The sequence below is a fragment of the Equus przewalskii genome, chromosome 7 (assembly GCF_037783145.1).
Source record: "Equus przewalskii isolate Varuska chromosome 7, EquPr2, whole genome shotgun sequence".
Lineage (NCBI taxonomy): Eukaryota > Metazoa > Chordata > Mammalia > Perissodactyla > Equidae > Equus > Equus przewalskii.
The window spans coordinates 87263609-87290015 of NC_091837.1; the positions used below are offsets into that span (position 1 = coordinate 87263609).

A 26407-nucleotide genomic window follows, 5' to 3' on the forward strand; every position below is an offset into this window, starting at 1 on the left:
AAAGGTGTGCAGGTGTTCACTGTACAGTTCCTTCAACTTTGTTGTAGACTTGAACAGTATCAGACGAAAGACTTGGTGATGGGGAGACCAAGTTACCGAACTCTCCAAAGCACCACTGAGGAGGAGACCTCAAAACACTGCAAGTCATGTGACTCAAGCGCTAGGAGAAAACTGTGACCAATTATAGATTTTGATTTCTCTTTCCTTAACAATATTTTACCTTCAAAAAAATCAACAAAATAAATCCTTTACCTTCTAAAAACTGAAACAGGCAAACTGAAGACTGATGGTGAAGAAGGTTTATTGGAGGCATTAACAGACCTATGCATGAGAGAAAAACAAAAGGAAAGAAACAACTGAGTAGACCACAGTTTTGTCTAACAAATACAACTGGCTTCACTTCCTTGACTGAGACCCACATCAAGAGTTGCCATTGCTGCTGTCATTTTCCACAGTTTTAACATGTTTGCTACTACCCGGATTTGCTCATGAAGAGTAAATTATGCTTTTCTTTAGGAAGTCCACGTAATTAATGCAGGCCCTGTACTGGCAGGTGGCTCTGTGTTCCCCTCCCACTGATCCTGCTCAGAGTGAGTGTTAATCAGGTATTGTCATCCTAAACATCTTTCTAAGAGTTTTTTTCTTAATAAAATATTAAAGAAAAAACAGAAAATTGAGAGTGTACTAAAAAATGTATTAAAGCCAAAAATTACTCAGTAATTTTTAAATTTTCTACTTAGTAATGTTCAAAAATAAAAGTTTGGGGTGACTTTTTGAGTCAACAGCCTTTTCAATATTGCATACTCAAATCTAAAATCATCCTCAGTATCTTCCACAGAAAGCACAAGCTTCCAAGTCAGGAATTTCCAGGCATTGCTGTAAGGCCACATCAGAAACCTTAGATAAATAATTAAGAGTAAAAAGCTTTTAAAATTCTTATAGCTCACCACATATCCATTCTTGATACTTCATCAAATAATAGAAGACAAAATAATGCTCCGACTTCAGTCACTACTGTACAATCTTCATGAAATATCAAGGAAACTGAGAAATAAAAAGAAGCGTAACTTTATGAAATATTTTTACCTCTATAAAAAATGAACTTCAAATTTAAAATAACTCAAAGAGAAGAGATGCCATTCTCAGAGAAATGCAACATTAACCCAGATAAATTGACATCATTAAAACAGTGGCTCTCAGGGGCTGGCCCTGTGGCCGAGTGGTCGGGTTCACATGCTCCACTTCAGCAGCCCAGGGTTTCGCCAGCTCAGATCCTGGGAATGGACGTGGCACCGCTCGTCAAGCCAGGTCCCACATAGCACAACCAGAGGCACTCACAACTAGAATACACAACCATGTACTAGGGGGCTTTGGGGAGAAGAAAAAAAAGAAGATTGGCAATACATGTTAGCTCCGGTGCCAATCAAACAAACAAACAAACCAACAAACAAAATGGCTCTCAAACTTTCAAGTGTGCATGAATCATCTGGAAGGCTTGTTACTACACAGAGTTCCTAATTGGGTAGGTTTAGGGTAAAGCACACACAGCCCAGAGATATAGACACTGCTGGTCCAGGAATATCTGCAGATCCATCGCTAGATACTGTCTAGTTTTACTTAATCAAAGAAGCAAACTGATCCAGCTTCTAAGAAGGTTTTGCCAAGTCATTTAACTTGAGCTAACGTTTGCCCACTGAAAGATCTCTTTATTTCACAATTTCTGCCCTTTCCTATAAACATACAAGCACAGAACTTGGATTTGATTTTAAAACATTGTGTTTGTGCTACTGTTGTATTTGGGTTTGTGTGTCTTGGTTATTACAACAACATAATAGAAAAGGAAAGTGCTCTGAACTAATAGACACAATGCTAACTCTAGCATCTACCATTTAGCTTAGAGGCCTGGCCAAATCCCTTAACATTAATGAACCTCAGTTTTCACCTCTGTCATGCTCCCAATGCTACAATTTCTCAGTGCTTGAAACCTATGAAATTCTACCCAAACAGGTATGATATTTGTACCAATCATGCAGGAATAACAACATAATACAGAGTCGGTAAATCCAGGGAAGCAGCAACAAGAAATTAGTTTTGAAAGATATCTTTCCTAATTATAAGAAAAGGAAAACATCATTATATAAATGGCATGATTAAAAATAGTTAGGAACTAAAGAATAAAGAAACAGAGATACATGGAAGAATTTAACCTATGATAGACATATCACATCAGTGAAGACAGAATGAGCCATAATATTTCCGAATACGTAAGAAATTATTTCCTACAATATGCAAAAAAATAGATTTAGATCTATATCTTACGTTATAAACCAAAATTAATTCTAGATAGATTAAAGATCTAAATTTTTACAAACAACACTACAAACACATCAGGAGAAAGCACAGGAGCATATTTGGAATTCGGAATCGGGGGATGTCCTCCTTTTAGAGCAGGATGAAAATCCCAGTTGCTATGACAGAAAGGCTTTATATATTTCCATAAAATATTTAAGGTTAAAGATATTATAAAATGAACACATTAAAAAGGACAGAAAGGTTGGAAGAAAACCTTAATGTAAAATCAAGCATAAGGTTTATATTTTTGCTATACAAAGAAATTCCACAAGTCACTTATTAAATACAAGACAGAAATTAAATACAATAGAAAAATAGGCAATTCACAGAATAAGAAATGTGAATATATAATACATGAAAAGATAATCAACTGCACTAAAAATTAAAGAAATAAAAAATAAAAATGAGACTATTTTCACTCATAAGATTAAAGAAATTTTAAAAACAAGACAGATTCAGTGTTAGCAAAGTTGTGAGGAAAACATGCAATTTTAAACACCATTGGTAGGAATGATTTGGACGGGACCCTAACCATATCTTATAAAATCTCTTTGGCCCAGCAATTTCAATTATAGTGTGTGCGCAAGACGATCATACAACATGATTATTGTCATAGTTAAAAATCTGGGACAAACATTTGTATTAAAACGACAAACTGAAATTCTGAAACACTATGCAGTAGTTTTTTGCTTTCGTGTTTTTAAGAAGGTAGACTTCTATGTAATAACATAGAAAGATATTCAAGATATATTTTCAGTGGAAAAAAAGGAAGGAACACAACACTGAAGTATGTAGCATAAAAATACAGTAAGTGTGTATAGAAAAGATCGTTCCAGATGATACATGCCAGATAATACCTAGCAAATTCCTCTTCGGGGAAATTGAGAAAGAAGAGAAAACTTCAAAAGACTTTTGTAATTTTTCTTTGTACAGTTTCACATTGTTTGAATTTTTACTATAAGGATATATAAGTTCTGTAATTATTTAAAACAAAAACATCAACAAAAGTAAGGAAGTTTGGGCTCTTCTCTTGCCTCCTCCATTATCTGGTTATGACCTGGCCAAGTTGCTAAATCTCTCTAGACCTGAATTTCCTCACTATAAGATGGTGTAATAAATGATTTCTAAGTTAATCTCTAACCCTAAAATACGGGGTAGGATTCTGTCATGACATAAAGTTTATAACTCAAAGCAGCGTGTCTCAAAGATTATTTAATTATTGTATCCCTTCAATCTAATCTCCATGCTGTGGACAGAATAATCTTCCTAAAACACAGAGTCCTCTGTTTACCAACCTTAACTGGCTTCTCACTATGGTTTACTATGACTTACCAGGCCCTGCATGAACTTCCCCTTCCTGCCTCATCCCATCATTTTCCCTCACCCCAGACCCCCCGCCTGCTCCAAATCCAGCCATCCCTAACCAATGGCCGTCTCTAACACACCACTCTCTCCCTCACACACAAAACCACGGCTCCATCTACCTGGAAATCAACCCTCTCTATTGGAACTCCTATTCACCTCTGAAATTCCAGTTTAGATGCCACATTCCCTGGAATCATTCTCTGATGTTTTCCCACCAATCAATCTGCTCACGAGCACCTCCTCTGGCACCAAGAATTTCATTATTATAGGCATCATTATGCTATATTATGCATTTACTTGTCAAAATCTCCAACTGTATTCTAAGCTCTGTGAGGGTCATTTCCCAAGTTCATCAATATACTCCAAGGTCCTAGCACTGTACCTAGCACATAGTACGTCCTCAACAAATGTCTGCTGAGGAATGACTTTTCCTGGTTGAGTGCCTGGTTAAAAAACTAGTTTTGTCCTAAAACTAAATCCATCAGTGAGAGATATTGTAATTCATTTTCAGGCTCACTGAAGTAACTTTCACAAATATCAATGAGATAGAAAAATTATTAAATACCAAAGGGTACAGATTATGTTTCCTTAAAGTGCCTCTGAATCCAGTAGGTACTCACAATTTGTTGACTCCTTGAATAATTTAAATCAAAATTATAAAATAAAAGGTAAACTAGGCACTAAATTCTACTGAATGAGGTTAACAGGAAGATAATTATTAGCAGGATTAAAGAAAACTAGAGATCCATAACTGCTACTCTTCCAGATCAATCTATAAAAACATAAAATTTTACACGCTGTTCAAAATGTTATGAGCCTGAACACACTGAGTCTGTTTAGAATCTTAAACTGTGTCCTATTCACTTGGCAAGCAGAAGCCATTAGAAGAGAAGAAAACAAGATAAAATGACTAAATTCTAATCTATATTCTAATAATATTCTGAATATAAATATTATTTGTCTCCTATCTGCCTGATAATTGAAAAGCTTAAGCATATTGCGACATTTGATCAAGATGTCTCCTGTAGAATATTTAAAAGCAGTGGCCTAAACTTCTAGGAAATAAAATACCACAAAAGCTTACCAAGCTCTCTATTGAGAATAATCAACAAAGAAGATAAAATCAGATGGAATTTTTCCATCTAACCACATTACTAAATTACAACCAGATTAAAATGGTTTAAAAAAATCACACCTTATAAATGTAATAAATGAATGCTTAGAGTCATTCAGGATAGTCTACTTCCCACTCCTAAGACTTGATCTATACTCCTAATACTAGTCTGATGACACAATCAGATACCACACCAAAGGCTGGGGACGTAAAGGCACAAGTCTAAGAAGAATGAGCAAACAGATACTGGAAAGAAGGCGGCCACGCCCACAGCTGCAGCTTCCTGTCTTTACAGGTAACAGCTAACTATCTGAGCACCTAACTAGACCTCCAGTAAGGTGCAAAGAACAATCAGAGGCTGAAGCTCTAAGGCCTACTCAGTCACAGGACTGGAAATTTCCACCAAAGTGTTAAACATTTTCCATTGTGATGAGTGTTTTTAGTGGTATACTCACGAATAAAACTTTGTTATTCTGTTAGTAAAATGCAAAGTTAATATTACCTACAGTTAAAGAATAAATATTTAAAGCTTAAGATTGATCTCATTATTAGCAGAATTTACTTTATTCACCTCTGAATAACAGGGTCAGGAGAGAAGACTGCTGTGAGAGGGATACACGCATGACCGGGTCGGCAGAAAGAACTTTCCTCAAGAGCGTGAGGCTCGGCTGTATTAAACATTCCACAACCTGGCCAGGAGGGAGAAAACACAGTTATTTTATTTTCATCAATTCTAAGGTGAGATAAACTACACTGTAATATTGTCTTATTCTAAGTTTTATGCTTTTTCATCAAAATTGTGTGAGACTAAAGCGTAAATAAATATTAAGAATTAGTTTCCACTGAAAATAAGATTTGTATGTACTTCTGCTTACACATCTTATAGAAATTTTAAGATAAGTTTTCCTTTATAGAGACCTCACTTTTAGAAATAAAGAAATGAACAAGGCAGTGGGTGTTAACTCAGGATGGAAACGTCAAGTACTTATCCAAATTCAGCTGAATTCAATTTGAGATCTAATTAATAGAAACACCAATCTGTAAAAGTATGTCTAGATACACATTAGTCTTACCTCACCATCCTGACCCACACACTCATTTAAATACTCAATTATCTTGTCAATTAAGCATAACTTTTTCACCACAGCATGCATTTTAATATCTGTAGACCAAAAAAAAAGTTACTAAACATTAAAGAACATTTTCTGTAGTTTTAAAAATACAGAACAGACCTCCACACAACTTTCAAACTGTTAAAAATAGTTACACCTGATGTTGGAAATTAGAAGATGATACTTCAAAATTTTTACTTTATACACATTGGAACAATTTCAAAACTTTTAAGTAATAAGCACATCTTCTGTAATGTAAAAAACAAAAACTATTTAAAAAGAGTAATTAAATGAACTAGTTCATACTCTGACAAGTACTAGAATTTTAAGTATACAAATGAATCCTTTCACTTGTACATGGAAAATTATTTTCTTTATATTGTTTCATTGACAACTCTTCTCTTTTCCAAATCCATCACTTCGATATTTAGAATTCTCCACAAGCTAATGTGTAAATATGGCCTGCAACATGATCATTTTTCTACTAATAAAAGATCTAATCTCAAGATGTTAATAGCAAACATAAAGGGAAAATGATTGTAGTACTCTATACATTTTTCAAGAATATGAACTCTTTTTTAATAAGCATATACACGTGTGTGTGTGTGTGTGTGTGTGTGTGTGTGTGTGTGTCTATACACTGTTATGGTCTGAATGCTTGTGCCCCTCAAAAATTCATATGTTGAAATCCCAACCCCCACGGTGATGGTATGTGAAGCTGGGACCTTTGGGAGGTAATTAGGTCATGAGGGTGGAGCCCTCACGAATGGGATCAGTGCCCTCATAAAAGAGACCCCACCCCACAGAACCCCCTCGCCCTCTTTCTGCCATGTGAGGACACAGAGAGAAGATGGCCATCTATGATCCAAGAAGGGGGCCCTCTCACCAGACACCAAATCTGCGGGTGCCTTCATCTTAGAATTTCAGCCTTCAGAACTGTGAGAAATAAATTTCTGTTGTTTATAAGCCACCCAATCTAAGATATTCTATGAAAACAGCCCAAACAGACTAAGACACACACATATATATATACTAGAAATATTACTAGAGCCAAAAACTCTAGTTGCTTATAGATTAGCTACAAGTATTTCACAACCTGCAGACAAATTTTCCTAATTTGTTCTCCTATATTCTCATTGAGAAAAAAAACACAAATATACATATTAATATTGAATTAGTCACTATCACTGTCATTACCTTTAGCCCTCACTTAAAAAAAAGGTAGTTTCTACTACCCTCCAATATAGGGCATATCAAAATTATAAGTTATATTTGTGAAATGTTAACAATGCTGGAAAAATACTCTAAAAGTTTTTTTTTAATCTTTTTAGACAAGGTTCTCCACATTTTCAGAGCCTTATTTTCTGTAGCGTGTATTATTGTTATTAAAACCACAAATATGTTGAATACGCTTTTTCAAATTACCCTCTAATCTAAGTTTCCACTAACATCAGAATAGGAATATTCACCATGCACCATCTTCCAAGTTAGAAAAAACATTTTCATGTAAGTGCAAAGTTATTTCTCTCAAATACTAAAGACAAATTACACACATCGTATACATGGCAAAATTTAAAACTAGCCCAAAGAATGGAAGGCTATGGAATAACAACATTACAAACAAAGCTAACAGTAAATTTTACTAGTTATTTTTAAAAATAAACCTTTAAAGAAAATACATAAAGTGCATTATTTTTTATTTTTATCTATCAAGAAAGTACTATTTGATTGATTTCTCTAAGCAAGATGGAAAAAACTGAAAACATCATGTACTAGGTAAACTGAGGAAGGAACATGCAATTTACCATTAGAATTACATCACTATTTCAGAAGAAAGATAATTTTATCAAATGACATTCTATAGGCCAAATAATGATAATCTAGACCAGGGGTCAGCAAACTTTTTCTGTAAAGAAGTAGATAATAAATACGGTATGCTTTGCTGGCCACATATGGTCTTTGTCGAATATACTTTGTTTTGGTTCTTTTTTAACAACTCTTTAAAAATGTAAAAACCATTGTGACAACATGGATGGACCTTGAGGGTATTATGCTAAGTGAAATAAGTCAGAAGGAGAAAGTCAAATACTGTATGATGTCACTCATAAATAGAAGATAAAAACAACAACAAACAAACACAGAGAAACAGAGATTGGAGTGGTGGTTACCATAGGGAAAGCAGGAAGGAAGGAAGGCGAAAGGGGTGATTAGGCACATACGTGTGGGGATGGATTGTAATTAGTCTTTGGGTGGTGAACATGATGTAATCTACACAGAAATCAAAATATATAATGATGTATAACTGAAATTTACATAATGTTATAAACCAATGTGACCACAGCAAAAAAAAAAAAAAAGTAGAAACCATTCTTAACTCGAAGGCTGTAAAAGAGCAGGCCACAGGCCTGATCTAGCCCACAAACCAGAGTTTGCCAACCTCTGACATGACTACACACGGCAATGTAAAATTCCACCGTCAGCAGTACGGTGATCATTTTCTCTAAGATTTTACCTTGCATCATCACAGCTAACTGCTCTGCAGCCGACTTTCTCAAAACAAGATCAATATCATCTGAGATAAAGATTTCATATACCTTTTCAACAGTCTCCACCTGGAAACCAAAAAAAAGAAAAAAATTTTTTTCATCTACTTCCAATTCTCCAATAAAAGTTTATAGTGCATACCATAACAATAAAAGCTCAAAAACTCAACTTACTTCAGTAACTGGTATATTTACACGTAAATTTGCAACAATGATGTAGTAGGTCAGCGAGGAACTTAGAGATCTAAAACAAGAGCCATCGTGTCAAATAAGCCTCTCTTCTCAATGTAGACTTTTGCTAGGAAGTCATTCATAACCCATTAGCCACCTTAAGAATTTCACAGAAAACATCCAACTCACATAACATCTCTGCAGGTAGACCCAGGCTCACCTGAGAAGAGCTAACCCCAGACATGTGACTCAGGATTTCTCGGTGGCTCCCAGAAGCCACCAACTCAAATTCCCTTGGCCTCTCCCCTTCCTCCCTCTCAGAGACCACAAAGCAGACAGCTCTCTGGGACTTGCTGTCCAGCACTCCAACAACGCCACCCCCAACACCAGTCCCTGACTCTCACTTCATGCCAGGACAGCCTGAGGTGGCAAACACAACAGGAAAAGGGGAGAGGAAAAGAACAGAGACAACACTCTTCTTTCTCCCTCCCACTGCTATCTGCTAACCTAACATGGACTCACACAAGACAGTTCTAGAATTCCCACTCCCTGCCCTCCTCCATAGCACACACAGGGCACAGAAGTGACTACCACTGGCTTAGTACTCAGGAAATCCCCAAGGGACCTGGTGTGTGGCTGGCAGAACATTTGCCAATCCTCCTGCCAGGGCTGTCACATGGCCCCAAACACTTAGGTTAGAAGAACACCGAATGCGTCTTCCCATTTAAAAAATTCCATTGCACTACATGTGCCTCTACGGTACTACCACAGGCTTTAGGGGCTGCTCTACACTTAAATAAAAACTGATAGACTGCACGCCTGAAGTCACAGGAGCAGCTATACAACACAAGGGTGAACCAGTGGGGATAACAGACGGCTTTCTTTATCTAACCCTGCATCAGTCCAGGACGATTTGGGTGCAGTCCCGGATAAAGACAAGGAAATGGATGCTACACCTCTGAAGGTATGTAAGGAGCCAAAGACTTACAGAAGACGAAATCTCAGAACCACTGTAACATTGAAGAGAAACTGCCTTTTCCTCCTATATTTTTTTCCTCTTGTAATGAAGAGGCTGAAAACTTTTGTCATAGGAGCTTTCTATTTTTTGCTATTATAGGCAATTTCCAACATAAGACCAAGAATTCTCAATACTTTTTATGTCAATGATATCTGTTTTTAAGAATCATCACAGAATTTCTTTCCACTAGATTAGCCTTATGTTGTATTTAAGATACAATTCAAATTAATTTGCAATTCCAGGATATATACTAAAATAAAAAGGACATAATGCCTCGCATATAGCAGGCACTCAAGAAATATCTGTTCAATAAATAAATGCATCCAGAAGCCAGATAAAGCCAGACCACAATTTTAAACTAGCCTTGAATAACCACACTTGAAGGCACCACTTCTCTCTCTCTCTGGTGCATAGTACAAACCGAAGAATGTAACGTAAGATACGGGACATACAAATGTATCAAGTAACCACATAGTAATAAACTCGAAAGTTATAGTCACCTTAATAATCAGTTCTCTTCTGTCATCCAGTTTGAGTTCAATAGGTTTTTTCACAACAAACAAGTTAGTAACTCTGGAGAGAACTCTGGCATCTATTGAAGGGCGCTTTCTGTCAGCCCCTTCTTCCTTTGTAAGATGACATGCTAAAAGCTTTAACGCTAGCGAACGCACCCTGAAGAAACAAAGCATTTAAGTCAACATTTTGTAACATATAAATATCTATAAATTATAAAGGCCCATAGTTAAAAAAATTATTATACATCAACACAATAATGAGCCATGCTTACACTGACATTACTAATAACGACATTTTACTTTTTCTACTAAAATATTTATTGTATAACCATAACTACACTTTCAATTTTATATTTATAAATAAACATCAGAAAAAAAATAATCAATAATTACAGGTGAAGAGAGAGACTCACTGAAACCATCAACTTCACAGTCAGTATCAGTGTGAACTTCACTGTCCATATCACAGTCAACTTTAATAAGTTAATCTGCAAATTAAATCCGTAACTCCTGACTCCAAGTCTAGTGATCTATCTCAACCATAAAAATTAACACAGACCTATGAACAGAGTCCAAACACTAGAGTGAACCTCCAGGAGAGTAATCACACTAATAACTAAAGTGTGATATCACGACACATATGAAAATCTTCTTACACTTAGGGGTCAAAGAGATTCTCCTCGAATATGAAAATGTAAACACTTCTGATTCCCATCAAATTCTATTTTATCTGGAACAGATTAGAATTAAGGTCAGCTAAGTGCGGAGGTGGGAAATTTCAAGAAAACATGAAATAACACACTCCATTAGACAATGAAATGGCAAAACAGAAAATCCATCCAGTGGACGAAGAGCACTGAGCCGGGAGACAACGAGACAACCATTTATCTATCACTCCTGTGACAGGCTCTTGAACTACATGGAAATTGGGCACATTTTAAGCAATAATCCAAGCTCCAGGTTTTAAGTACTACTTCTAAGACAACAATTAAAATCTGCATACTCAGGGAGGCCTCCCTACCACAGTCAAGGCTGGGTCACCCTGCTGTGTCCTGTCACTCTGAAGTCCCCCTATCATAACAGTGACCTCGCTTTATTACAACTAATAATAAAGTATAATTGGCAAGGTCTCTCTCCCCAATTGCATGCCCAATTCTGCCCTGTCTCTGCTGTGTGCTGCTGTGTTCCCACAGTCGACCACCATTCCTATGCACACAGGTGACACTCGATAAATGCTTGCCAAATCTAACGGAAAGCAGGAATTTACTGTGATATTATTAATACATACCATCTTTGTAGGACTAACATTTACTCCAAGATGGTATGAAAAGTCAGGCAAACTTTTTCCCTCTCTCATTTGCTGTTACCTCACGAATGCTTAGAACAACTAGACTCTTCGTAATACTTTTCCTTTGTTCCTTTCATTCCCAGCCAGTGCTATCTGTACTACAATCTGGGGTTGTCAGTTTAGGGACAGTCACAACCGCCAGAAAGAGGCTAGAGTGGCATATGTAAAACATATATTTATGCAACTCCTCCTCTGGTATATAAGTTTAGCGTTTTTTTAGGTTTAGTGTGGGGCACAAGAATCCGGTTATTCCTCTACACTTATTTCTTTCTACAAATACATTTTGAGCATATTTATGTCCAAGGTACGTTATGAAGTTCCGAGGATATAAAGATTAGCCAATGGACAGAGTTCCTGCCTAAAGGAGTTTATCGTCTGGTGGCATGGGGTAGAATTAATCAAATAATGAAAACAAATATGTAATTCAAATTGTTTTAAGTTCTGTTTAATAGAGAATTACCTTACCCAAAGAGAGGTCTGGCCTTGCCCTCGGCTCCTGGGAGAGGATCTCCAAGCCGTTGGAATGTCCTGCCTGATAAGAGTGTCTTTGTTTACCTGGAGACCTTGGGGCCCCAAAGGTGAAGGGGAAATAAACTTCTATTGTACTAAATCACCAAATTTGGGGGTAGAGAGTACTACACCTAGCACTTTAATAAAGATGCTGCCCAGGGTCCATGGAACACATGTGGAAGCCAATCCCTGAGGAGCACAAACACCAACTCCATGTGCCCCACTGTTTTCGCTTCACTCATAACTTTACTCTCTACTCTATAGACATATTTTCACAATCTCTTCTTTGGTTTTCCTCCTTCCATTCTCTTAATGTTTTAGTTTATTTCCACCTGCTTTCTTATTTTTCAGTCTGATCATCTGTTTATAAATAAGCCACTGTATTATCCTGATGTAAATATGAGAAAAACAAAATTATCCATTGTTTGTTCCTCCTAGCCTTTTCAACCAACTCTCCCTCTTCGTAACTGCTCATCCATCTTGACCCTAAGCCTTCTTTCTCTTCTCAACGAGGAAAAATCTAACCAGTGTTACCTAAAGAGCAACAAAGATTCATGTTGCACTGACAGAGAAGGAAGGACGACAACGTATTTCTCTTTCTTCTCTTTTAGTTAAAATGATACTTATACCACTGGTGGAGGAAAGAGCTCTTCATCAGTTTCCAAAATAAGAGGACAAGCCACACAAGATTAAATACCTGCATACTCTGGTATATGAGGTAACTGGTCCACTACACTTTCATGAAAATCTTAATTTTCGTAACAAATGTTTAGAAAAGGATCACTCAAGGAGGCTAACAATTTCTAAAGAGAGAAGATATCGAGAATGCTCCAGAATGTTTGCAATCTGTTTATCTCCATGGCTCTCCAACCTGCCCAGAGCACTGCTGAACAGCACTGAGTGCAGCAGTACCATAAGCCAGACATCTGACAACCAGGCTGGAAAAGAGATGAAAGGTCTCAGGAAAGCATCCAGGGCACCTTGTATCCGTTTAGTTTCACACATTAGTTCCCTCTCCTCGTCTAATAGTGAAGAATCACTTTCTTGTACCTTCTTCAGTTCTATACAGTTTCAGATTGATATAATTACTATACATTCTTAGAAGGTTCCCATTAATCTTCTACATTCAAAAGACTCTGCTGTACTTACGATGGCTTTTTCACTAGCAGGAGTCGCAGCACGGACTTCAGTCGGACAGTACAGGGGAGAATCCCTTCACCTGCCTCGGAACCGGCTTGGCTTAGAAGAAGAATGCTGTTACCCAGAGCATCTTCTGTATCAGCATAGCCCTAACAGATTTCACAGAAAGAGAAATTATTGTTTGATTTTATACATATTGCTTAACTTTTTAACTTGAAAATAAGAATGGTATTGGCCTATCAAGCAACTCATAAATTTCCTCCAGTTCAGTTGAATAGTCGCTTTTCAAAATAACTTACATGAAGTAGGCAGCCTACATAAAACTGTACTTAAGCCACAAGTAGAGGGGCCCACAACTAAAATATACAACTATGTACTAGGGGGATTTGGGGAGAAAAAGCAGAAAAAAAATATTTTTAAAAAATTGTACTTAAAATAATACTGGAGAACTTCAGGAAAATATGCCAACCCTCTTGACACTTGCTAGTTTTTCTGTTTTCCAAGATTGTAGTAGTGGCACTTCCCAGATCTTCAGACCTGTCCCCACAGAACAAAGACGGAGGGCTACAGACACGTCTGTGTGGAACAGAACTGTGCGAGCTTCCAGGCCTGAGGCCTGGGCTCCCTCTCCTACGAGGACTGTTCCCATGAGAACGTTTCCCATCTCCTCTTTCTCATCTAAGGGAGGTAGGGACCTGAACATCCCTCACTCCTTTAATGCCCAGAAGGACCGCTAAAACAGCTTTCTTTCCAAGAGTTTGTTAACTAAAGTATCACTATAATCACATGTATACATGGATAGAATTTATGAGGCAAGTTTAGTTATGTAATGTCTGCTTAAAAAGCACTGTTAGCTTTGCCTACAAGCCTTCATATAAGGTTGAGTTCTGTTTTTCACAGTCAATGCTAAATGCCTGCACTTCAGCTCTTAGCCTCCCACCCAGATACAGAAAGTGTACACAGACAGATTAGCTCTCCTGGTTTAACCTTCTGCCAGGAACAAGACAGCCACCCACTTCCTGTTCACCTATCCACGGTGCCTGCACGACTTCTCTTCATTTCTCTCACACGACAGTTCCGCTGTTTGCCTGCATTTAAATCAATCACTCTCACCAAAGATAAATGGTACAGTAACGGGGAACTGCACAGGGTACCTGTAGGACTGGAATGACAGGACAGAGAGACTCAATGAACTTGTTCCAGGTCAGCGCTGTCATCATCAGTCGTCCCTGCAGCAGATAAACCAGAATGGCCTTGGCAGCAGCATTCACCTGCACAACAACACAGATAAAATCATCCCACCAAGTGAGGGGTCCAACAAGGCCATCTTACACACCTGTAACACGTATAAAACCTGGAAAAGAATTACTTCTCTTCCTTCAAATGTTCACATTTCCGTAGCATCATCTTACATTCTGTTCTCAACCAGTCTTCCTCTCTTAATAATTTCCTTCTTTTTTACCTTGAGGGTATATTTTTCCATTGAATAAAAATTTCCATTAATGAAATAACCTGCTTACTATAACTACTGTAGAGTTCTCCAATCTTAGATGAAAAACGTAAGTAAACAGTTTCATGTGAATTCTTTGAGAACAAGTATATCCTGTATTTTGATTCTCATATTTTATTTAACATTTCTTTTTAAGTAAACAACACCTCAACTGAACCCATACACCAAAAACAAGTTTCTTTTCAGTTTCTCATCATACTTTCTGGTTATCCTAGAATATTAACTTGATTTAGATGAGTATCTAAAGAATTACAGTAGTAATTGCACTTACTTCTAACATGCCATACCTCATTTTTGGGCTCTTGCATGCCAAATGCAGAGATTTCATAGAGAACTTTTGGGTGAAGTAGAAAATGAATTCCATTACAAAGTGAAGACACAGGTTTAGTGACATTATGGACACCTAAACATTCCTATAAAAGAAGACAAAAAGTTTTTAAAAGTTAGTGACACTGATTTTTCCAAAGGATTCCTCTTTCTTCTGTTTATAATTCATATCTAATCGTAGTTTTCACTTCACTGAAAATTTTCTTTTACCTACCTGGAAGAGGATGAAAAAAGATTCTCTTGCCTAACAGTTTTTGAGTCTGCATAAAACATGTTTTATGTTACTTTCTGCCAACAAGCAGAGTCTTGATAAATTAAATAACCAAACTGCTGAGACAATCATAATAGCCTAAAGTCGTTCATAATGATAGACACAAAGGAAATAAACTTCCTAATAAACATATCCTAAGGTGTTTGCATTTTGCTTACTGAGATTTGAGAAAGAAAAATAAACTTCAAATGAAAACAGACTTAAAGTTACGAGGAGAAGGAAAGGACAACATATATGCAGGATTTTATCATCGTTACACCTACACACCTGAACACAAGTAACGACTGTACCATCTCTTAGACTAATTATCACAAATTCTTTTCTCAGTTTGAGCTACAGAATAATTTTATTAGAGACTGCTTGAGATGAGAGGGAAAAAAAGCTACCTAAAATATTACTAAGATTTAAATATAATATAAAAGGTAAAAATAAAATCAATACTGATTTACAGAAATGTAATTTTTTTCACCCTGCAAATTACTTCTTCCTAACCACTACCAACAATTCAGAGGTCAAAGTTACACACATACACACACATTTATATACAAACACATTTACCTTTTTTTTCTTTTTAAATTTTAACTTGATGCCACAGACAACTTATATACTCAAACTTTTTTTTTTTAAGATTTTATTTTTCCTTTTTCTCCCCAAAGCCCCCCAGTACATAGTTGTATATTCTTCGTTGTGGGTCCTTCTAGTTGTGGCATGTGGGACGCTGCCTCAGCGTGGTTTGATGAGCAGTGCCATGTCCGCGCCCAGGATTCGAACCGACGAAACAGTGGGCCGCCTGCAGCGGAGCGCGAGAACTTAACCACTGGGTCACGGGGCCAGCACCTATACTCAAACTTTTTGAAAGAGCTTAAGCTTCAGCCTATGGTTTTAAAAAAGCTCTGTTACTCACTTCCTTAAAACACTTAAACTCTCTTAGCTTTAGTTTGTTCATCCATAAAATGGAAACAATACCTAATCCTTAATGAAACACCTTTCTTTTCCCATCACTAAATATATCAACCTTCTTACAACAGAAAAACATGCCATGAATACTATCAAAGACCAACCCCTCCCCGCTACACTACATTCTATCTCCTCCTACCATCAAGATTTAGTTCCTGCAACTGTCTTCTTTTTCTTCAGCAGCTCTAATTCCTTGTTCTTCACAGCATTACTCCAATCACCACTAGACATACTCTCAGGTGCCCCTGTTGCTAGTAACCCATTTTCCAACTCTCCTTCCCAGCACAAGTCCTCCAGAGTTTCTGTCCTCAGTCTCCACGTGTCCACTTCCCAGCCTCTCCTCCAGCCACAACAGCAGGACATCGGTTCCTATCACCCCACAGAAGCTTCCTCTCAAACTCTGCGACACCAAACCCAATGGGTGCAGCTCTGTTCTCATCTGACTCTGCCCAGGACACCATACTTCCCTCTCACCTCAGACACTTCTCTCCACTGCTGGTTCCTTCTGTGCTCAACTTCTACCTGGACAGACCCTAGATGGCCTTCTCTTCTCCACTCTCTCACTAAATGAGCCTACTCAGCCTTACGGCTTTAAATACCGTCTCTATGCTGATGACTGAAAATTTTATATCTAGTCGGGGCTCCACACTCCAGTGGTAGTGTGGTGCAATGCTTAAGAATAATGGCTTTGGAGTCAAACTACCTGGATTCAAAGCCCAGCTTTACTATTTCTAGTTGAATGACCTTAGACCTTGGACAAATATTTGCAAAAAAGATAGAACCTACCTAATAGAGCTGTTATGAGGATCAAATGAAATAATACACTTATAAAAGTACGTGGTACATAGATGTACATAAATGTTAGTTGCTATCACTATTATTACCATCATCATTATTATTATCATTATCATTGTTATATTCAACTGTCTACTTAACATCTCCACTGAGACGTAAAAAGGCAACTCAAACTTAACAGGCTTAAAACATAATTCTGTCCAAACCACAACCCCATACTTGGGACAACACCATCAATCCAACAACTAAATCCCAAACCCCAGAATTCACCCTTGATCACTCTCTATCTCTTACTGCCATTATCAGCACACTAATCAGCTCTACGTCCATAACACATCCTAAATTCAGTTCCTTCACTCCATTTCCACCATATTATCACATCTCAACAGGGCTATTACAGTGGAATTGGTCTTCTTGCTTCCTCTCTTGACTCCTGACAATCTATTCCCCACACAATAGGAAGAGTGATCTTTTTAGAAAGGTAATCAGATCAAATCATCCTCCTGCTTAAAATCATTTATAGCTTCTCACTGTACTTAGAATAAAATTCAAAGCTTTTTAATGATTGGCATTAACTGGCCCCCTGCCTACTTCTCCATCCTTGTCTGGCACCATTTTTCTATTCTTTCATTGTGCTCCAACCACTCTGGCCTTCCTTCTGTTGACCAGAAACATGCAAAGGGTATTGTTACCTCAAGGACTTTTCACCCGCTGTTTCCTCTCCTAGCAGCTCTCTCTCCCATCCTCCCTACCCAGCCCACCTAAATGTGAGCTCACATCCCAGAGTCACTCTCCATTCCTTAGCCCTCTTTTATTTTCTTTACAACATTACATATATACCTTTTACTTATTTATATACTTATTATTATATATACTTGTTATCTCTCTCTTCCATGTATAAAGTAAGCTCTATGACCATAAGTATCTTTTCTGTATTTTTTACCACTATATCCCTGAAGCCCAGTCTATCGTGAGTGTCTAGTAAACATTGTTGAATGAACGTATAAATGTCATATGTAAATAACACAGGAGTGGTTGCCAATAATCCCTAAATAAAAACTACTTTACCTCTTTTTCATCCCTTCTTCAAAGTAAGTCTTACAATAAAAAGCTGAGTTGTCTATTAAGAAAAAGTAATCTATGCATCAGTAGCACACTCCTAAATTTAGGTCATGTAGAGAATGCAGCAATGCCTTGGGGATTTTCCAAAAGACACTGCAACAATATCATATGAGAAATAAAGCCATTAGAAGTAAAAAGCCTATACAAATTCTTATATCTAAAACCAAATTCTACATGCTTACCATACCAGGAGCTAGCTACAAGAAATTTTGTCAACTGGAACTTTTAACTTAAAGATTATTATAACTTCATGAAACTAAATATGTATTGAGTTTAAAACACTTTCCTGTACTACACAAATGAGTATCTTTTGTGAGAAAAGAAAAATCACAATCATATTTTGCCAGAATAGTGTCAACTAATATAAATTCCCAAATAGCTGAGAAGAAAATAAGACATTAAATGAATGTTCATATTCTCTTATTTTTTCCTTTCTCTTTATCAACTAATATGATAAGCTAAATTTGATATTTAAATATTGAGCATACAAACACCCTTCAACTTAAATTTAGATTATTCCAACAAAATGGGTACTACTTGGTTATAAAAATTATGCTACAATTTAGAATTTCAAAATCACTAATGGATTCAGTGCATTTTTTAAAATAACGAGTTCCAGACTGACAGATATATGTCTGCATTTCTGATTTCCCTTTTTCTATCATTCCTCCAATAAATTAACACCCAGATAATTCCTACGTGAAATTCATCATGTAACAAAATGATCACACACACTGATAACTCAATTTACACCAAATCTTTTCCTATCAGTAGAATTTTCTATTTTCCAAGAATTATTTAAGATCTACTTCAAGGATCTGAACATTGAATCTAATTCCACCATCCTGAATTTCTGAGTGTAGGAACTATCTCACATGAGGGAATCTCAGTTTCTTGACCTCCTCATCTCAATGACACTCACTACCCTCTGTCTCAGGAAGACTTAACTTGGTTTTCATTTATTTCACCTCTAAAATCGTACATAAACAGGTTTCTAACCTTCTTGCTCAACACTACTTCCCAATATACGACTTCTTTGGCCTCCAGTCAGCAACTCCTTCCACGTCCTTCCCTCTAGCCTTTAACTCCTTTGATTCTACGGTCTATCACTTCAATTACTCGGCTCACTTGCACAAAGGCCTCCTTCCCATCATCAAGGAAAAACCCCAACCCTTGACGTATCCAAATGTTTATATTCCCCAAAACCACAAACAGCTAGTCAGAGATAATCACACAAAGGAGATGAGTTTCAGTATTAAGATTATGGACACAATCAACTGGTTCTCGATGCAGCTCAAAAATCCTACTGTTTGAGCTTATCAAACATCTACTCATGTCAATCATTTCAAACACACTGAACATCCCACTTACTCACTTTCAATCTCAAAGAAACACAAAGTCAATAGTAGAAGGAAGTTCCTTCTACTTCCTACTACACCTAAGCCTAATTAGCCATCAATATTCTAGATCCCACCACCTTCAACTTTCAAAGGCACTAGCTTCTTTCAAATAGCCACTTGCCACCCTCTATCTTCCTTTCCCTCTCTATTGGTTCATTTGATGAGTATTTCAACTTATTCCAATGAAAATATACTATTCTGCCAAAGATGACCTCACAATCAAAAATCACATCACCTGCTGAAATCAACACCTGAGGAGATTCAATAACCATAACAAATGGGAGAATTCTATATAATAGAATAATCTAAATAAGATTATAAAATAAGTGTGTTTAATTTCAAAGATGCAAAAGAAGAAATTAATGAAAGACTACTTTGAAAAAAAGAATATATGAGTTAAAAAAGAAGTAAAGAGAAAGTCTAGAAATGAAAAATGGAATAATTGAAATTTAAAATTGATGAATAAATTACAAGCAATCATGATGAGACTAGGATGGTTATTATCAAAAAAACAGAAAATAACGATTGTTGTCAAGCATGCAGAGAAAGTGGAACCCTTGTGCACTGCTGGTATAAATGTAAAACGGTGCAGCCACTATGGAAAACAGTATGGCACTTCCTCAAAAAATTAAACATAGAGCTACCAAATGATCCAGCAACTCCACTTCCTGAATATATACTCAAAAGAATTAAAAAGCAGAAACTCAAACAGATATTTGTATACTCACATTCACAGAAGCATTGTTCACAAAAGACAAAAGATGGAAACAACTCACATGTCCATCAACAGATGAATGGATAAACAAAATGTGGTATAGACACACAATAGAATATTATTCAGCCTTAAAAAGGGATGCAATTCTGATATATGCTATAACATGGATGAACTCTGAAGATGTAATGCTAAGTGAAATAAACCAGACACAAAAAGACAAATAGTATACGACTGCACTTATTTGAGGTACCTAGAATAGTCAAATTCAGATAGAAAGTAGAATAGTGATTGCCAGGACCTGGAGGGAGAGGGAATAGACAGTTATTGTTCAATGGGTACAGAATTCAATTTGGGAAGATGAAGAAGTGCTGGAGGTGGATAATGAAGGCCGCACAACAATGTGAACATACTTAATGCCACTGAACTGAACAGTTAAAAATGGTTAAAATGGCAAATTTAATGATACGTATATTTTGCCAGATTTTTTAAAAAGCAAATTAGACACAGGTGAGGAAAGCATAACTGTCCTGAATGACAGCGCTGAGGAATTCCATCCAATCAAAACAAAGATATGGAAAATACGAAAGAGGGCTTAAAAGACATAAAGAGTAAAATAAGAAGGTCTAACATAGATCTAATGGGAGTGCCACTTGGAGAAAATAGCAAGAATAAGAGAAATAACAACTGAGAATGATCCAGAAATTGAGGCAGACACGAATCTTCAGATTGAAGAGTGCTAAACAAGATAGACAAACAAATGTACACAAAGCCATATTGTAATGAAACTGCAGAACATCAGAGAAATGAAGAGATCTCAACAGCTATTGGAGGAAAAGAAAAATGAAGAAATTATAATTTAACTGATAGCAGACTTGTCAACAAGATAGAAGACTAAAAAGAATAGAACAGCATTGGTAAAGTGCTAAGGAAAACTAGCAGTCCACCTATAATTCTACACCCAGCTGAACTGTCATTCAAGCACAAGGTCAAATCACGACTTTTTCAAACACACAAACCATCAGTTACAGACTGTCACTGAATATACTGAAAATCTTATTTCAGTGAAAAGTAGACTGAACCTAAATATTTATCAATAAATAAAAGGAAGCATATTCAAACTAAAGAATAGTTAAGATGAATGACCAAGGTAGATCTCAAATCCTGCTTTAAATGAAAGAAATAGGCAGCAAAAATATATGTACAGTATGAAATTATATACTTTTTTAAATGGATAAAACAATAAAAAATGCAATTTATAAAGATGTGCATATATAGTAAAAATATAAAACACATGGCTGGGAAGGATAAACACCAACTAAATAAGAGTGGTTATCTTGGTGGAAGAAGGAAAGAGGAAGAGAAAGGAAAAAAGCGTTAGTTACAACTAATATTTTTATTTCTGATAAAAAAGGATCAGAAGTAAAAAAGGCAAATGTAAATATTTCTTATATCTAGATAGTACTTAGAAGTGTTAAATACAAGAGAACATTTTCAAGAGTACATAGGAACATATATATTTTTCAACACTGTTCTATGTACAATGTTCTTTTCAATATTAAAATAGTTAATATTCTATGTACTATTCTATGCTGAAATATTTTATAATTTAAAAACAAAGAAAACAAATATTTTTTCCAAAAGAAAAATATTACTAAGAAAATAGACCTGAAACTATAAAATTTAAGCCACAATAACCTAAAACTTTTCCTGAGCATAGAAATCACTTTTGAATACCTGGTAGAAGTAAACTTTTCTTTACAATTTTTCCATCATTAAATAACAGAACATAAATGTAATTCTTAATAAAGCAATTCAATTGCTAAGACTTACTAAGTCAAGGGAACTGAATAGTACAAATTTCTTAGAATTGACTAACAATTACCACCAATTTTTAGGTAATAGTTCTTCTCTCTCACCCAAAAGGTCAAGTAACTTAATTTTGGAGTTATAATAAGAGAATCCACTGTTACTTCTCCCTGAAAAATCAAAAAACAAAAAACCCACCTTAATAATTTCCAGACAGCAGTGGTAAGTTCCAACTTTCACTTGTAGCAATGGGTGAGACAACATACGTAGAAACACCTTCTGACTTTCTCCTTGTAGTAATGGACTAGCCTGTGCAGATTTCCAGCTGGCAAAAAGGTAAAGCATCCAAGACATCTAAGGTAACTAAGTTACTAAACAAGAGATTGAAAAGCATATGGAAGGGGTTTCTTCCCACTCCAATTCCTCCAACTAGGATCTTATTTAACTAACCCAATATTAGTAATTACCCAAGCACTTATTTGTTTCAAAGCAGAGAACAGGTTCTCTTAAAGAGTAAAAAGAAAACCAGAATGTCTTTAAAAACATATATTTGGCATGTGAATTGGTACAGCCACTATGGAAAACGGTATGGCATTTCCTCAAAAAATTAAAAATAGGGGACTGGCCCGGTGGCATAGTGGTTAAGTTTGCACATTCTGCTTCAGCAGCCCAGGGTTCGAGGGTTCAGATCCCAGGTGCAGACCTACACAATGTTCATCAAGCCATGTTGTGGCAGCATACCACATACAAAATAGAGGAAGATTGGCACAGATGTTAGCTCAGCAACAATCTTCCTCAAGCAAAAGAGGGGGAAGATTCTTAGCAATAGATGTTAGCTCAGGGCCAATCTTCCTCATGAAAAAAAATAATAAAAAAAATAGAATTACCATATGATCTGGCAATTCCACTTCTGGGTATATATTCAAAGGAAATGAAATCGACATCTCAAAGAGATAGCTGCACTCCCATGTTCATTCCAGCATTATTCACAATAGCCAACATATGGAAACAACCTAAGTGTCACTGATGGATGAATGGATAAAGAAAATGTGATGTATATATACAATGAAATATTATTCAGCCTTAAAAAAAGAAGGAAATGCTATCATTTGTAAAAACATAGATGAAGCTGGAGGACATTATGCTAAGTGGCATAAGCCAGACACAGAAAGAAAAATACTGCATGATTTCACTTATGTGTGGAATCTAAAAAAGTCAAACTCATAGAAGTAGAGTGTAGAATGATGGTTGCCAGGGGCTAGGGGATAGAGGAAATGCAGTGGTGTTGGTCAAAGAATACAGTTTCAGTTATGGAGGATGAATAAATTCTGGCGATCTAAGCTTGGTGACTATAGTTAATAAAACTATATTGTATACTTGATAATTGTTAAGAGAATAGATCTTAAGTGTTCTCACCACAACAAAAAAGTGGTGAAAAATAAGTAAATAAATAATAAAACCCAGGGGCCAGCCCGGTGGCACAGCAGTTATGTTCACATGTTCTGCTTCAGCGGCCCAGGGTTCAAGGGTTCAGATCCTGGGTGCGGACACAGCACCACTTGGCACACCATGCTATGGTAAGTGTCCCACATATAAAGTAGAGGAAGAAGCACACAGTAGTTAGCTCAGGGCCAGTCTTCCCCAGCAAAAAGAGGAGGATTGGCAGCAGATGTTAACTCAGGGCTAATCTTCCAAAAAAAAAAGAAAAAAGAAAAAGGTAGGAAGTAATGAAACTTACATTTAAAAAACTCTCAATTTATTAACTAAAACTTTAAAGATAAATAAATAAATAAATACGCTTGAATACTTGGTCTGGATGGACACCAAAACAAATGTATAAAAATCCAAGGATAATTCATTTTGATTATAGGCATGACATTTTTAAAGTTTACTCATAAATAAAACAGTTAACTGTCCTAATGCAGCTATACATATACTGTTTAAAGGTCAAACACATATAAAAGCAATTTAAACTAAAAAAATAAGAAGAGGAACAAGATTTAAGACCTGTTCCTATTTCATTGCTCCTAAGTTTACACACACACACACACAATATATTATGATAACAATATAATCACATTAAGAAAGAAAATATTACATCTCTGAACAAATGCAGATGATTTCCTTTATTAGGGGCAAATGTTGATGAAAAGAAAAGCTACGCAAGGCGTGGTCTGCCAGCTCCACTAATTCTAAGAGATTCTTCTCTCCCTAAAAAAAAGCAAAATGGAACAGTAAATATCACATTGACATACAACAAAATTCTCAGCAGCTAACTAAGCAGCTTCAAGAAATTAGATCATTCAGAGACCCTGAGATTGTTCACATTTGCTTAAGTCCACTTTCTCAACAAGCAAATTAAAAACGTCAGCCTAGGAGGAAAACGTGGGAAAAATCCCTAGCTAAAGCCCGCAAGGACTCTATTATTCACCTCTGAGTAGGCTTAAAGCTGCAGTCGAGTGGTCTGGCTCTTTGACTACTTGTTGGTAGCCCTATCTCCCCACCACCTATAACTCAAGGCAGAGCGAACACATTTTATGATCCACCTCCCCCTTCTAACATCCTGATGGTTCCAAGAACACAGAGGACAATCAATACACATGTGGTTAATGGGCCATGCAGAATGCCACAGAAATAATTGAACTTAAAGACAATTCAAAATTTTATCATAGAGGAAACAAGAAACCAGTGGCATTAAGAAGTGGCAAAAAAAAAAAAAAGAAAAACAATAGTGATAAATAAAGGAAAATTAGAAATATGAGGTTCAGATAGACTCCACTGTAGAGCCCAAAAGAAATAAGAATTTTGCCCCTAATTTTTCAAGATCTTCAGGACTCATTTTGGTATTCTTAGACAGTAAAAAAGTATTGCAGTCACTCTTTTAAGACTCATTAACTCTTTCACTAACATACTAAAAATATCCTAATAGTATCTCTAAAAGGAATAAATAACAATACATAATTATTGCTATAACATTGTACCTAAAGTCATCCTACTACCTTACAATCTAGTTCATGACTATATTTAGTCAAAACTCAGGGGGCCAACCCGGTGGCATAATGGTTAAGTTCATGCACTCTGCTTCAGCAGCCCCAGGGTTCACATCCTGAGTGTAGACCTACACACCACTCAACAAGCCATGCTGTGGCAGGGTCCCACATACAAAGTAGAGGAAGACTGGCACAGACGCTAGCTCAGGGACAATCTTCCTCAAGCAAAGAAAAAAAAAAGAGGAAGACTGGCAACAGATGTTAGCTCAGGGTCAATCTTCCTCATCAAAAAATAAATAAATAAATAAAAATAAAAAATCCGGCTCTTTGTGTGAGTAAATATACGTCTTCAAAATATTAAAGGAAAAAGGTGCCTACAAGTAAGCATTAAAATGGCCCTTATAATTCTGTTTATATCAATTGTCACTGTTCCCACACAGTACGCCATTTCAAAGAGGAACTCACTACTAAATATGAAGACACTGAAAATAATCGCAGCTTTTCTAAAAACCATTGGTCTCATGAATATACATCATTCATTAATCTAAAATCTTCATTTTAATTTTATACAAATCATATCCTTAATCTGATAACTGACCCACTCAATAATAATCTATTCCACCTCTAACAATTCAATTGTTATATGTCCATCAATTTGAAAAGCACAGGGTAAATTTTCTAAGTATTTTATAAAAGGAATTTAGAAGAGATATTAACAAAAATTTTTACCTCCTTCCGAACATCAGACAGAAAGTTACAGGTACATTCAATTGAATAAACAACCTCTGCAGTTCGTTTATAAATACTGTAGTTTTCAGAATTCAGCTGTTCCAAATAGGCCACAACAGCTTCATGAATATTTGGATATTCCAAAGAAATAGGCATGTCCAAAGAAACTAGAAATAATGCTGCTGACATAGGCTCCGGTAAAAAGTGGCTTGCCTTAATAAATTAAAAATAAAAAAATTTTAATTCTTTTTAAAAAAACATTTTTTAGATAAACATAGTACACTATAGCCTTAACGTAGTTTAACTTTCTTTTTTAGTAATTCTCTATCACAAAGTCTATGCTTTTCCAAAGAAAGTTCTATTCCCCAACATTTCATTTATCTCTATGTCTTTGTTCAATGCAATTTTTCTCTGCCCAGAATATCTCAAGTACAAATTCCAACTCTTTCCCAAAGTGTGGGATACAGGATACTTCCTTGTTCCCCACACCAACACCCAGAATTACTCTCCCCTAGGCCCTGTGCCTTGTTTATCCTCTGCTACGGAACTCAAGGCATGAGGTCTTTTTCTCTAAGTATTCCACGCATGTGCACACAA

At 36.3% G+C, this 26407-nt stretch overlaps 1 protein-coding gene across 10 annotated transcripts in view; it reads right to left on the bottom strand.

Moving 5' to 3' along the window:
- RTTN (rotatin) overlaps positions 1–26407 on the bottom strand; it is a 151555-nt gene that overhangs the window by 95491 nt on the left and 29657 nt on the right. For 8 of the 10 annotated variants that reach the window (XR_011542099.1, XR_011542100.1, XM_070627848.1 and 5 more), the window contains 12 exons: positions 25811–26023; positions 24190–24302; positions 22290–22416; positions 14986–15111; positions 14343–14459; positions 13198–13337; positions 10176–10347; positions 8456–8555; positions 5905–5993; positions 5403–5520; positions 948–1044; positions 253–321 (listed from right to left, as the gene is read on the bottom strand). Coding sequence is in view for 8 of the 10 variants with exons in the window: in XM_070627848.1 (XP_070483949.1) it covers positions 253–321; positions 948–1044; positions 5403–5520; positions 5905–5993; positions 8456–8555; positions 10176–10347; positions 13198–13337; positions 14343–14459; positions 14986–15111; positions 22290–22416; positions 24190–24302; positions 25811–26023 (1481 nt within the window). In the remaining 2 variants the exon portion in view is untranslated. Of the gene's footprint in view, positions 1–252; positions 322–947; positions 1045–5402; positions 5521–5904; positions 5994–8455; positions 8556–10175; positions 10348–13197; positions 13338–14342; positions 14460–14985; positions 15112–22289; positions 22417–22978; positions 23115–24189; positions 24303–25810; positions 26024–26407 lie in introns of those variants that run through there. The other 2 variants (XM_070627856.1, XM_070627855.1) reach the window with 2 other exon arrangements.